The sequence below is a fragment of the Pelophylax lessonae genome (genome assembly GCF_965119305.1).
Source record: "Pelophylax lessonae genome assembly, chromosome: 5".
Classification (NCBI taxonomy): domain Eukaryota; kingdom Metazoa; phylum Chordata; class Amphibia; order Anura; family Ranidae; genus Pelophylax; species Pelophylax lessonae.
The window spans coordinates 401,849,465-401,864,034 of NC_138772.1; the positions used below are offsets into that span (position 1 = coordinate 401,849,465).

Below are 14,570 nucleotides of genomic sequence, written 5' to 3' on the forward strand. Positions count from 1 at the left end.
CTTATGCCACACATCACCCACTCTTCTAACCACTTGAAGACCAAGCCTTTTCTGACATTTTTTGTTTACATGAAAAAAAATATATATTTTTTTAACTAGAAAATTACTTTGAACCCTCAAACATTATATATATTTTTTTAAGCAAGAGGCCTTGCAGAACAAAATGGTGGGTGTTGCAATTTTTTTTGTCACATGGTATTTGCGCTTTTTCCAAAGATTTTCCAAACGCAATTTTTTGGGGAAAAAACACTTTTTAAAATGTAATGCACAAATACACTAAATATTGCCCAATTGTTTGGTAAAATATAAAAGATGATCTTATGGTGAGTACATAGATACCAAACATGACACGCTTTAAAATTGCACACGCCCGTGCAGCGGCAACAAACTAAGTACATTTTTAAAATGCTTTAAAATCTTTTACAGGTTACCACTTTAGATTTACAGAGGAGGTCTACTGCAAGAATTACTGCCCTCGATCTGACGGTCACAGTGATATCTCATATGCATTGCGAAATTGCTGTTTACATATGACACCAGACCGATGCTTGGGTTCGCCTTTTTTTTATGTTATTTATTTTTCTTTTTTATTTATTTTTTTTACATCTTCCCTTTCATTTTTTTTTTCATAATTTTTATTATTATCACAGGGAATTTAATTATCCCCTATGATAGCAATAGGTACTGACAGGTACTCTTTTTTAAAAAAATTGGAGTCTATTGGACTCTAGATCTCTCCTCAGCCCTTAAATCATCTGACCAGACCAAGATTGGTGTGATAAGATGCTTTCCCAATTTCCCAATGGTGCTGTTTATATCTGGGGAAACCAAAGTCATGAAATGCTTGTAGCTTCCAGTATCTTAGGCCATAGAGATGACTGGAGCCATTCTAGTCTCCAATCAGCTCTATGGTCAGCTGACGGAACCACTGGCTGCAGTCTCGGGTTACCCGGTGGGACAGGAGAGCCCGGGAAAACAGTAGAAGGCGACGGGGGAAGTACCCACCCACCGCTTGTAAAAGCAGTCTAGCGGCTAATTATCTGCTAGGATTGCTTTTACATGAAAGCTGACTGCTGGCTGTAAAAACTATACCAGAAAGTGTGTGGTATGCCCACCATTATCCACCCAATTTTAATGATGGGCCGAAGGAAAAAAAAAGAACATAGTAGATTCCTCCATTCGCATCGATCAACGTGGATGAAAAATCTCTGCCAAGAAAAGTGTTAAAAAAAAAAAAATATGGCAAAGCATAGGGGAGATCCGCCCTCTGTGTCAACCCTATCCCCTATGCTTTGCCATATATACTCTTTTTTTAACTGTGGTGGTGAAATCACCTCCTACAGCGCTACAATTATTGGTTACATATATGGTGAGAGCAAACACTGTTGCTGTCAGAATAAACAAATCAGTGCTGCAGCTGATGGGCTTACCTGCAAAGCAAACAATGGTTAACAATAAAACACAGTAACAATAAAACATTACAGTATAACAGTATATTCTAAAGTACAGTAAAAGAAGAAAGAGTAGAAAAGTAAAGTAACTACAGAAAATTAACTCAATAAAACGACAACTGTTTTTGGCTTTTTTATTTTATTTTTATTTTTTTTATTTGTTTTTTTGTAACTTTTCTTTTACACTTTTTATGTAACTGTAAAAAAACTGTTCCAGGCTAGGGTCTCTCAAAATGCAATAGACAAAATCTTTTGAGACCCTGTGTGAAAAAGTGTGCCCTAGACTGTGCCATGCTATACCCTATACTAATTACTCTACTAGTGTGTGGTAGTGACAGAAACAGTCCCTGATGCAGAGACCTGGTGGGCCAGGACAGGAGGGACAAAAATAGTGGGCGTCACGCCTAAATCCACATTTTCTGCAGACACAACATCTTCTTTGGGGTGCTCTTTGGGTAGGGGTACTAGACAGGACATCCAGAAAATGCCTCTCATGGAGTCGGCTTACTGCATCTGGATTATGAATTTGGGCCACAGCACCTCCTGGATACAGAAAGGCTGTGATGATTTCTTCCTGGAATTTTAGGAAGGATCCACTTCTTCCTGACGCTTTGTATAGCACAAAGCGTTCAGCTGAGCCAATTGAAATAAGTATACAGACACTTTTTTGTACCAGCGTCTGGCCTTACGGGCAACTAAGCACGGCACCATCATCTGAACTTTGAAGTCCACCCCTCCCATGTTAAGGTTGTATTCGTGGACACAGAGGGGCTTCTCAACAACACCAGTCGCTGTTGCAATGTGGACTGTCGTAGCTGCGTGAATGGAGGACAGAACGAAAACATTCTGTGTGTGTCCCTCCACTTCACTGCAAACAATTTATCAGACTTATATGATGCTCTCTCCCCAATCTAAGTTGGGAATCTACAAGCCGTTGGGGGAAGCTCTGGCGATTAGGTCGCACAATGCCACATGCTCCAATTCCAAAATCAAAAGGGTGTCTAAAAAGTGGCATGCTTGTATAGAAGTTGTCCGCGTATAAATGGTAACCCTTTCCGAATAAGGGTGACACCAAGTCCCAAATAATCTTGCCACTGCTCCCCATGTAGTCTGGGCAGTTGGGGGGCTCCACATTGCTATCTTTTCCCTCGTAAATCCGGAAACTACAGGTATAGCCTGTTGCCCTGTCACAGAGCTTATACATCTTGACCCCATATCTGGCACGCTTGCTAGGGATAAACTGTTTGAAAGCAAGGTGGCCAGAAAATGTAATCATGGACTCATCAACGCAGACAGCTTGTTGGGGCATATTCAAGGCTGAAAACTACTGGTTGAAGTGGTTTACAAGGGGCCAAATTTTGTGGAGCCGGTCATATCCAAGGTCACCCGGAGGATGAAGTGCATGAACTGCAAGATTTGCTAATATCCAGTCCTGGCCATGGCAGCAGAGAACACGGGCATATGGTGAATTGGGTCAGTGGACTAATATGACTGAAACTCACTCTTTTTAGTAATGCCCATGAAGAGGGATAGGCCCAGAAAAGTTTTGGATACGTGATACGTTTCCATACAAATTCTCTGGCAGTGGTCAAATTTGGATTTGCAGCGATAACTTGATTGGCATATAAATAAAATAATTAAAGTAAAATTGTCTGTTTCCACCTGAATTCAGGGTTGGCCAGTAAATGTGGGAAGTACGGGCACTGCAGAAGTGGTGGGCTCCCAATCAGGAATAGCAAGCGCATCAGGAAGGACACTATGGGCTCTACTGGTCTGTCTTAGAATTATTGGTGGCTGCAGGACACTACTTATGCTAGCCACCTCACCAGCTTGAATTGCACTTCTGGGACTCGCCACATCACCAAGTGTTACTGCAGTGCTGGTTTGACTATGACAAGGATGTACTAGGCCGCTGGTGCTTGCCAGTTCACCAAAAGGTTGAGTGGCACTAGTACCGACACTCTTCTGCATACAAGAACACTGTGGTTATTGCACCTCAGCAACAGAAGAGCGGGGTCGGGTATGCCTGACCTTAGCAGGGACCACTACTCCATCGTCAGAGCTATCTGTTAGGGTGCCGCTGCTGTCTACAGGTTCGAATACGGAGCCTGATTCTGACAATGAGGCTTCCCCATCACTCTCATCTGTCATGCTCAGCTTCGTGTAGGCCTCTTCACTAGTGTACCTCTGTTTGGACATTTTGGCCAATAAATTTATAGGTACCTAGTGTGACTCACAGGTAACACCTGGTTGTCAAGGACTGTTTGAACCGCAACCAAAAAATTTAACTGCTAGTGCTAGCAGAGATCAGGCGTGACTCTGCTAATGCTGCGGTTTAGTGTGCTGTGTATTGGAAGTGACAGTAATCTGCTGTTTTTTGGGGGGGGGGGGGCTAAACGCAGAGTACTGCCTCTAACTACCACTAACTGCCTCTCAAACTAACTGAATAGTTTAAAGATATTAATCCGTTCAGACACTATACTAGTAATGGAGGTGTTTAGTGTGTGTGTGTGTGTGTGTTTCACTGGCAATCAAAGGGTTAAAATGTATTACTAAATATGTGGTGGACAATCTGATGCTGTCCTGAATTGACGCTAATTAACTGATGTCACCTGTGACACTAATACAGTGTTCAGAAAAAATATCTGTACACTATAATAGTGATACTTTGACAGGGCAATGAAGGGGTTAACTGGGGTGATCAGGGGGTTCAATCTGTATTAGGGGAAATATGGCAGTTACCCTAAACCTATCTGGGACTGCCTCTAACTACCACTAACTGCCTCTCAAACTAACTGAAGTCACAAGTGACACTGATACAGTGATCAGAAATGTATCTGTATACTGTAATTAGTGTACACTGTGATAGGGAGTGAAAGGGTTAACTGGGGTGATCAGGGGGTTAAACCTTTATTGGGGATATATGACGGGGACCTGAAACCTATTTGGGACTACCACTAACTGCATCTTACACTATCTGAAGTCACAAGTGACACTAATACAGTGATCAGTACATTTTTCTGTACTGTATATAGTGTACACTGTGACAGGGAGAGAAAGGGTTAATTAGGGGGTGATCAGGGGGTTAAATGTGTGCCTATGTGTACTGGTGTCAGTGTACTGCTTCTATACTCATAGTTGATGTTATCTCCTCTCACGCTGGAACTAAAAATGGCCCCAGGAGAGGAGATTACATCATATTCTCTGCCTGTGTTTACATTTCACAGGCACAGGATGTTCTGCTGTTGGTCAGAACCGATCAACAGGTCCAGGCCAAAAATCATTGGCCTGGACATGATGACTGATCGGTTCTAAACCAAATCAGAACATTGCGGGGGTGGCGGGGGCGCCTACAGGTACGGCGATTTACGCATACGAACCAACTTTCCGAAGTATATCTGCAGCGGGCGGTCGGCAACTGGTTAAAAAGTTTTAGACTGGAGTTAGGCTTTAAATACTGTTTCTTAAATTTGTTTAAATGAAAAATTAACAGGCAAATACAGAAGAAAAAAATGCAAAACCTTATTTTGCATTTTGCTATGGCACTAAAATCCCTCATCATTGTTTGAGCCTCCTAATTTGTAATGTGGAAATAAATGCACACTCACAACTAGAGAATTATATTTTGTTATTGAAATGCACCAGAGACTTAGTTGTTAAAAAGTTGATTGATTCCCAAATTGATACTTCAGTAATTCAATTATTTATAACAACTTGTTTAGGGATTGACCTAGTGATACTGTATATATAAACCCAGGAGATACATTTGTCATGTACATATATTCGCTGCCATCAGAACCAGGAATGTGATATGTGTGCATTGATTTTTTGGTGTTTTTAGGATCTGACGCATTAAACAAACTTATATGCCACAGTGATGTATAATATCACAGTGCTAAATATGCCTTAAAAATCCAATGTTTATAATTAATGAAAACAGGACAGTTCAGCATTACATCACAGTTACTAAAGTAGCAGAAACATCCTAAATATGCTTTGACTGTATTATACAGACTTACATTTTACAATGGTAACCTTTAACTCCAGCAATCAAATAATTAAGGATCTTAATGGCACTAATGAAGCTGCTAATTTGGAACTACTGTTTTCAGAAGGCATAACATCCATAATAGTTATGCTTATATCCTTACTTATTTTCTTTACTGTCTTTGGCAACATACTAGTGATGGTAGCTTTTATTATAGATAAGAGGCTCAGAACCCAAAGCAATTTCTTCCTCTTCAACCTAGCTATCTGTGATTTATTGGTAGGTAAGTTATTTCAATTTTTCTTTAAATTATGATTATTGTTACTATTAGAGGTAATTTAAAAATCGTAATAAAATATATGGTGTTATTATAAATATTCTTTAAATAGATTGACAGGTACAAACATTTTCACAATTAAAAAAAAAGTATGGGAATTTCCAAGTTTAACATTTTAATTGAATACTAAATTGACAACATAGGTGCAAAAACATCCACAAGATACCGTAAGTACAAATACTAATAACAAAATATTGTCCATGTAATCATGCCATTACGTTAATGTAAGTTGTAAAACATAATCTATGTTATGGCATGTCATTAAAAGAAACAAAGGGTAGGGTCCAGGAAGTACAGGTAAGAAAAGAAAGATAAAAGGGTAAATATTTTGTAAATAAGTGTAAGTTTGAAGGTGGTTCTCTATTGGTAGATATTTCACCCTATAAAACAAAAAACAAAAAAAAAACAAACAATAATTTTGTTCTGCTGTTCAATAGAACAATGTCAACAGCTCATTTCTTGAGACTCAATCACTTTATGAAGTTTCTTTAGTACACATTTTACAATGGTTTATTCTGTTCAATAAAAACTTTGTTTTTATTTTTGGCCTGATTGCTAATTTTGCAGAGGATTTTACTACTGACTTTCTTTTGCCATGCTAGAAAATATTGTACGTTGCAAAGACAATTTTTTGAATTCCCAAATAGTTGTTATCTATAATTTATTCATAAATTTTTTACCAAACAAGTAGACATGTAAAATAGTAATAGGGGAAAAAAGAAGTGTATAAAGATTAATGAAAAAAGGTGAAAAGAAAAATACACAATCCTGAGGAAAGTTCCTTTGCTAACTTCCTTCTAATAAATTTCATCTCTTTGTAAAAATGCTCATGCATTATTAAGTCATGGCAGAAAGAATCTAATGGAGCTAAAACAACAATAAAAAAAACTGCAAATGTCCTATGTAATCCTTTAACCATTTCTGGACTGGAAGGATTTGCCCCCTTAATGACCTGGCCACTTTTTGCGATTCAGCACTGCGTTACTTTAACAGACAATTGCGCGAACAAGCCACACTGTACCTAAATAAAATTGATGACCTTTTTTTCCCATATATAGAGCTTTCTTTTGGTGGTATTCGATCACCTGTACGAGTTTTATTTATTGCACTATAAACAAAAAAATAGCAATAACTCTGAAAAAAAACTATATTTTTCACTTTCATGCTATATTACATTCCCAAAAAAAAAAAACATTTAAAAATCAAATGTTTTTATCCTTTTAGGCCAATTTGTAGTCTGCTATGTATTTTTGGTAAAAAAAAATCCCAATAAGCGTATTTTGATTGGTTTGCGCAAAAGTTATCGCGTCTACAAACTAGGGGAAAGATTTATGTAATTTTTATTTATTTATTTATTTTTTTACTAGTAATGGCAGTGATCTGCAATTTTTAGTGGGACTGCAACATTGCAGGGGGCAGATCGGACCCCTAACTGACATTTTTGACACTTTTGGAGGGACCAGTAATATTACTACAGTAATCAGTGCTATAAATATGCACTGTTACTGTAATAATGGCACTGGCAGGGAAGGGGTTAAACCAGGGGTGATCAAAAGGTTAAGTGTGAGCCTAGGGGGAGTGTTTTCGAACTATATGGGGGAAGAACTTGTGAAATGAACAATAGGAGGATCCTAGGCACTCTGTGTTCATTTCAGAGAGAACAACGTTCTGCTGTGTTTACAACAGCAGACTGTCATTCTCTCTCAGCGGTGAGCGATCGTGGGTGCCCAGCGGCAATTGCGGCCTGGATCGGCCTCCTCGCTGCCTAGTGAGGATGGGTGCGTGAGGATGGATGCGTGCCTCCCGCGGTGCGCGTTAACCCCCAGGAGCGCTCCAGTGAACCGACGTACCTATACGTCGGTTCGCGCAGCCGAGCCAGCCTGCTGCAGTATATCTGCGGGGGGGGGGGGGGGGGGGCAGTCAGCAAGTGGTTAAAGTGGTTGTAAAGGAATGCAGAAGGTTTTCTGTCTTAATGTATTCTATGCATTGAGATAAAAAACCTTCTGTGTGCAGCAGCCCCCCTAATACCTACCTGAGCCCCATCTCGATCCAGCGATGCTGCACAAAAGCCTAGATTTTCTGGGACTCTCCCTCCTGATTGGCTGAGACAGCCATTGGCTCCCGCTGCTGTCAATCAAAGTCTGTGGGCCAATGAGGAGATAGAGGGGGCTGACACACAGAGCAGCATCTTGGCTCAGGTGCGCCCATAGCAAGCTGCTTGCTGTGGGGGTGGGAGGGAGGGGCCAGGAGCGCTGGGGAGGGGTTCCACTGCAGACAGCAGGTAAGTATAACATGTTCTTTTTAAACAAAAAAAAACAAGACTTTAATAAAGTGTCAGTCAAACCAAAACAAATCTTTCAATTATAGTTGCAATAGAGTGGGCTGGGTCATTTTGGTGTCTCCAGCTGTAAAAGCGTACCACCTTGGTTCTTATCACTGTTCTCTTTTATCTCTGCCTCTTTGGGGTTCCTGCCCACCTTTTGGAGCACTTTGGATAATATAAAAAAAAAAATGAAAAACCCAACAGAGAAGTTGGGACATTCATATATCTGCCCTAGCAGGTGCTCAGATCTGGGGAAGAAAGCACAAAGATCCCATGAAAAAGGTCCCAGACGTGAGAAATTGTTAGGTGATTTAACTTTGCAGGATCAGAAATAAGCTGAAATCATAGTTTTGGGTGGAGTAGCGCTTTAATATATAGACATTTATCGTTAATACAGTAATGCCAGTGCCTGAAATATGAAATATAAAGGCCATGCAATTTAGTCACAGTGAAATTACTTATCTTCAAAAACATGCTGTTACTGTATATTACCTAATAAATAAATAATATACTTTATGAATATCAACATTGCATATGCCAGGTTGCATGTTTTAGTAGCAGCATAATATATATATTTGGGCTTAAATAAGGGTTGAATTACTAGGTAGATATACAAATTATTGCAGCTGTGAAGTCATCATTACAGAACTGATTACATTTTTTTTTATGCAAACAGTGTAAGAACCTGAACTTGACTTGGTATCAGCCTCAGATTGGGGGTTGGAGAAACAGCACAAAGAGCCAATCAATTTTTGTGCTGACAAGAAGCCAACTTATAGAAGAAGAAAGCAGAATGACAGGAGGATTAGATCATCACTGTGCTGGACAACCTGGGCTCAGAGGAAGTGAATTGAGCGATACTGGCTGATATTTAACCTGGAAAACTGAGGGCGTTTAGTGGTGGAAAAGAATAATTGCAGGGACGAGTCCCAGGATAAAGCAGCAAAATCATTATTATTGCTTTGATTTTTTTCACAGGAGTTTTGCTTTTAAATAATCTTATTTATTTATTTTTTGACAGGAGCAGTTTCTATCCCTTTGTACATTCCATACCTACTGACTGGAAAGTGGATGTTGGGGGCGTTTCTTTGCAAACTCTGGTTAATAGTAGACTATACGATGAGCACAGCCTCAGCATTAAATGTGGTTCTAATCAGTTATGACAGATTTATTTGCGTCACCATGGCTGTAAGTATGATGTAAATATTGTGTCTATTAAAGGGATATCATTTTTTTAGATATGCCTTAGAAATCAGTTTGATATACAGTAAATATTATGTTTCTGCGTACAGTTTATAATAATATAACTACATATGAGCAGTCATATTTTCTTATTACATAAGCAGGCTCTGCTTCCTGCTTTTTAATGCTATCTAATAGTTGCACTTCACTGCTCCCTTTTACAATACAAATCTATAGGTCTGCCAAACAAATGAAAGATATGTAATATCTGATCCACTATGCTACTATGTATATACCCAGAATATGCAGTAACTTAGAAAGGTAGCAAGGCACTTGTGACGAGTGACGGAACACGTCATGGTGGAGCTTCGTGACGTCATCGCGCATTAGCAGGAAGTAGTTGCATCTCCCAGAGTTGAGTTACTGCAAATTCCCAAGTGACTGATAAGGGGACCAAACACCCCAATTGTGCTAAGCAATTAGTTTAAATGCACTGGAGGAAGTGCACCCAAAAATATAAGTTTTATTCTTAATTTTTTTTTAAAACGCATTGATTTTATACAGTTCAGCACTATGTCAGTGTTTTAATTCTCTGAGCAACACCTACATAAGGATCACTGCACATTGAAGCAAATGTCCCTGGAACAGGAGTAAATCTGCCAGCCATTGAAGTTACAACCTTAAGCGGAAGAATTATATGGACCTGTTCAAGGTCTATATATGAGGTGAAACCAAAATGGATAATAATCAGCACAAAACCAAAATAATAATAACCACAAAAACTCAGGCTGCAAGCATTCAGTGTTAACACATTACACCAGTGAATAAACCAAAAATCAATAATGCTGTGCCAAAGAATAAATATTAAATAAAATAAATATCACTTAAAGTGGTAAATCAATAATGTGAATCATGCAAACAATAATGCATAAAGACAAATCAGAATAATAGATAATAAATAACACTGTGAAATAAATATTCATCAATAATAATAATGATAATAATGCAAAATTTGATTACAAACAAACTCTGAGGGGACCCCCAAAATAGTCCTTACCTAATAAGGAAAAAATAGTCCCAATCAATAATATAGTGCTGTGTCCCACTCAATATTCCAGTGCTGTGAATATTTCAGTGCTTTGTTCAACCAGTGATTCAGTGCTTCACACCACTCCAATCAAATAAGGTGCTCTCAGTGACTGGTGCTCTTTAAGCAGCTCATCTCAATAATAGACTCATATAGAGTCATACAAGCAACAACGGTATATAGATAGACAGCATATTTCTCCTCTTCAAAGCTCCAACCTCCCGTGAACCAGCCTCCAGATCCCGGTATCACACAGGTAAAAGAAAGGGAGAAGTATCTTATGCTCTCAGTTTTAAATGTTTATTTAAAGAAAAAGCATATAGGGCACTTACAGAGGCGAGCACTTCAACAAGTGCAGGTAAAATGCAGGCTGACAGTGTATACAGGCAAGACCTTCCTAGGTCTGATGTCTACCGAGTAAGCTCCTTCCCCGTACGCGTTGCGTCATGTGACTTCGTCAGCAGGGGTCAACCGTAATAAAGGGCCCGTAATGAGAGTAAAGGGCCCCAGGAGCAGTGGAAAGAGCCCCAGGCTTGAAGGGAAGGGCCCCGGCCAGGGGTCCGGGGGGCCCTTCATGGTTTCTTGCACCAGGAACCTGAAGGTTCTAGTTACGCCTCTGATTTCAGTTGAAGCTGGGAAGTTCAACTATCCCTCGTTGTAGATAGTATGTTATTAACACTCTCTGGTGGACTGTCAAAATTATAAAATTATTGATGTTAAAACAGTCATCGGAGTTTCCTCAGAAAGTTGAAAATTCTTTACTTTACTTTACAAATAAAAAACAGTTTACAATATATATATACCGTGTATATATATATATATGTGTGTGTGTGTGTGTGTGTGTTTGTAGCGAAACAAAAAAGAAACTGTGCTAGAGGTCTAAGGATACAAAAACAATATGCAAATGGGAAAGCCGCTAGCATCATCTAGTAAAGGATACACTAGAGAACGTTCAAAGTTACACTATTTAGAACGTGTTGATCCTCTCTGCTTTCCTTTGTACTGAGGAGTTCCTGGAGAAAACCGTGGATGTGAGCTGCAGAGTTTTTTTTTGCCATTTCCCTTAAAGTGGTATTAAGCAAGAATTGTTTGACTTCTCATGTGAGAGGCACACATCCTCCGGTAGGCCTCTGTGTATTATTCGGTGGAGGAATCACGCTGCATCACTTGGATATGTGAATCATTGATTTAATTTTTATTTTATGGATATTCACATCATGGATCGTTTATGTGTGAAAACAGCACATATTGCATTGAATTGTAATGGACTTGTATATTACATGATCTATTGTTAAAATTACATGTTTTATTTGATATTTATTGAGGAACAGCTTAATATTTGTGTAATGTATTAACAATTTACAACATGACAGACCAAAACAGACATCTGTTATAGATATTTCTCATTTATATTCCATCCTGGGAGTTCTTCATCATTTTTGTAGTCTTTGATATGAAAAATGAAATGATGTTCTCTTTATTCAGGTATTATACCGATCCCTGCAAAACAGGCACAGTCAGACTGTCCTAAGGATAGCCATGGTCTGGATACTGTCATTCCTTCTCTACAGCCCAGCCATTCTTTTATAGGACAGTATTGTTGACTACACATACATTTCTGAGGGCCTATGTATTGCTGGATGCAATTACAACTACTACTTTCTGCTGGTTACATCATCAATTGATTTTGCCCTTCCATTTTTTAGTATTTTATTTTTCAACCTGAGTATCTACTGGAATATTTCTAAACGCAACAGGAAGAAGCAACAATCTTCTGTTCTTTTGTTGTCTGGAGTAAAGGGAGACAACAGCGGCCCACATATTGTAGCTACCAATGCAGTTTTGTCTTCTGCTCAGTCCACTATGGAAGGTGACTGTAAACCACATCTAAAGAAAAAGGGTAACATCTCTATTCCTTTTAGACAACCCTGTGGAAGAAAAAAATTGACTACCATGCAAAATGATCCTGCTCATATAAGGGAAAAACAGCTAAACCTTAAACTATCCAAAGATAAGAAAGTTGCCAAATCACTAGCTGTTCTGGTTTGCATATTTGCTGTATGTTGGGCCCCCTACACATTTCTCAATAGTAATCGTGCAGCCTGCCATGGTTACTGCATTGATTACTATTTGTATGAGGTCACATTTTGGCTTCTGTGGATGAATTTGGCTATTAACCCAGTTCTCTACCCACTGTGCCATAAACAGTTTAGAAAGGCTTTCTCTCAAAGTTTTTATACAAGCTTGCTTGTGGGAAAACTGCAAAGTAAGACAGATGATGAGGAAAAGCAATGGAACCTAAGTGGGCATAAAATATTGTCAGACACAAACTATAACTAAGATCAAAAATATCAAAAGTTAATCTATTTTCAAGTTCAAGAGGTAAAGGGTGGGTGGGAAAAATATGTTTTTTTAAGTTTTCAGCTAATTTTCAGCCAACTTTCATTTTTCACTTTGAAAAGCGCAGAGTTATGTGATGCATACTAACTTTTACTTGTGTGCCACACGAGGTGCCTTCCTTTACATTGTCCCAAGCAGGGCTCCAGGACTTCTCATCATCTCTCTGCTTCCCACTTTCAGTGAATGTGTTCAGTGTTCTGGTTGCTAGACAGACTTCATAATTACAAGCCAGGAAGGTTCACTATTGGAGGCAAACGCCAGTGACAAAAGGAGTAAAGAGAGGGTGCAATAGATGTTATGTCCAATCTTTTACTTAATTGTTGTAGATAAATACAAGCACACTGAACAACATTTAAGGGGTCAGTGAGATAAAAAGTTAGGGGAATCTCCCCAACAGGAACACAGGCAGCAGTGAAAAATCTGATATTTTAACTGTGACCTGATGTCACTGAGGCTGGAAGTGAATGAATTACCACCCAAGCAGATCACAGACACAGACATTTCTAACCGAATACCACTCTATAAAAAAATATGCTCACTAAGGAATAACTGTTTTGCTTGTAGCTTTACCTTTATTGAAAACATTTTTTCTTAATTGCAACCCACCTTTTGTGCAATGGAGTTAAATATAGTGACATGAGTAAAATCTCTATAAACATAGGAAAATTATGTTTTCAAGCTCTTGAAAGCTCAGAATTTTATGAGGGATAACAAGTTTCTCACAAATGATCAATATGTTAATAAAACAGTTATTTGATTAAATACTTTTGCACATGCAGTTATATTCTATATTCATTATTAATAGTGTAAAATATATGAGACATTGCTATTATATCATTGTATCATTCCAATTTATTCAAAAAAATATTTTAATGAAAAATTAAACAAGCCCTAATTAATTAATACCAGTTCCTGATAAATAGTATATGCTTTTTTTTTTTTAAAGAATAATGATCTGATGTGAAATATACTGTATTTTGAGAATTCTAACAGTTAAACTTCATTCAAACTGAAAAAAGCTGTATAATCAATTTAATTGAATCCATGGTGAGTTTTGATATATGTTCTGTTTATTATGGTAAGGATTAAAAATAATAATATAAAAAAGTGTCCTTTTCCCCTATCGGCCCTCCCTATACTCTTATACTCTTATACTGTACTCATTTGGCTAATCTCTACAGTCAGAGACATATCGGCCTCTCTTTGTTCATTTTTTTATTTTAAATTTTGTCTTTTATTTTTCAAATATGATGACGTGTAGCTCACCATTCAGGAGTTCACTTCCATTTCCTTTCTTTTCCTTGCCCCTCTCCTCTTTCTTTTTTAGCTTTGGGCTTCTTGTCTCATTCTTTCCCTGACTTCTCCATGGGCCTTTGGCCCACTACTTGTTGTGGCATCAGAGTGGCATTATCATACACCATAGCATTCAGGGACCCCTATATACCCCTGGATGACTTTTGACATTATTTTCTTTATGTTTCTGTTTTTACAGCTATGTATGATGTCATACCCTTGTGTTCATAGAGCCATTGTTCCTTGTTCTGGTTTTGAAAATGGTGAATAAAATACATATTCAACCTAAAAAAAAGTGTATTTTTTAAATTAAATATGAAGTTCCCCATATTAATGTGTAAGGTAAAGTCTACAGGCTTGGAGCGATCAGTTTGTAAATGGATAGAAAATTGGATAAAAGCCCGAATTCAAAAAGTAGCGAGTAATGATTCATACCCTGAATGGTCTAACATTGTCAGTGGTGTATCCCAAAGCTCAGTGTTGGGACCCTTACTTTAAATATCCTAATA

The 14,570-nt window shown here is 38.3% G+C and overlaps 1 protein-coding gene across 1 annotated transcript; it reads left to right on the forward strand.

Moving 5' to 3' along the window:
- Nucleotides 1–5,630: 5,630 nt before the first annotated feature.
- LOC309555621 (histamine H3 receptor-like) lies at nucleotides 5,631–13,000 on the forward strand. Its single transcript, XM_082257663.1, has 4 exons — nucleotides 5,631–5,722; nucleotides 9,121–9,287; nucleotides 11,854–11,949; nucleotides 11,980–13,000. The coding sequence occupies exons 1-4, from the start codon at nucleotides 5,638–5,640 to the stop codon at nucleotides 12,706–12,708; spliced, it is 1,077 nt and encodes a 358-aa protein (XP_082113789.1). The 5' UTR covers nucleotides 5,631–5,637; the 3' UTR covers nucleotides 12,709–13,000.
- Nucleotides 13,001–14,570: the final 1,570 nt, after the last annotated feature.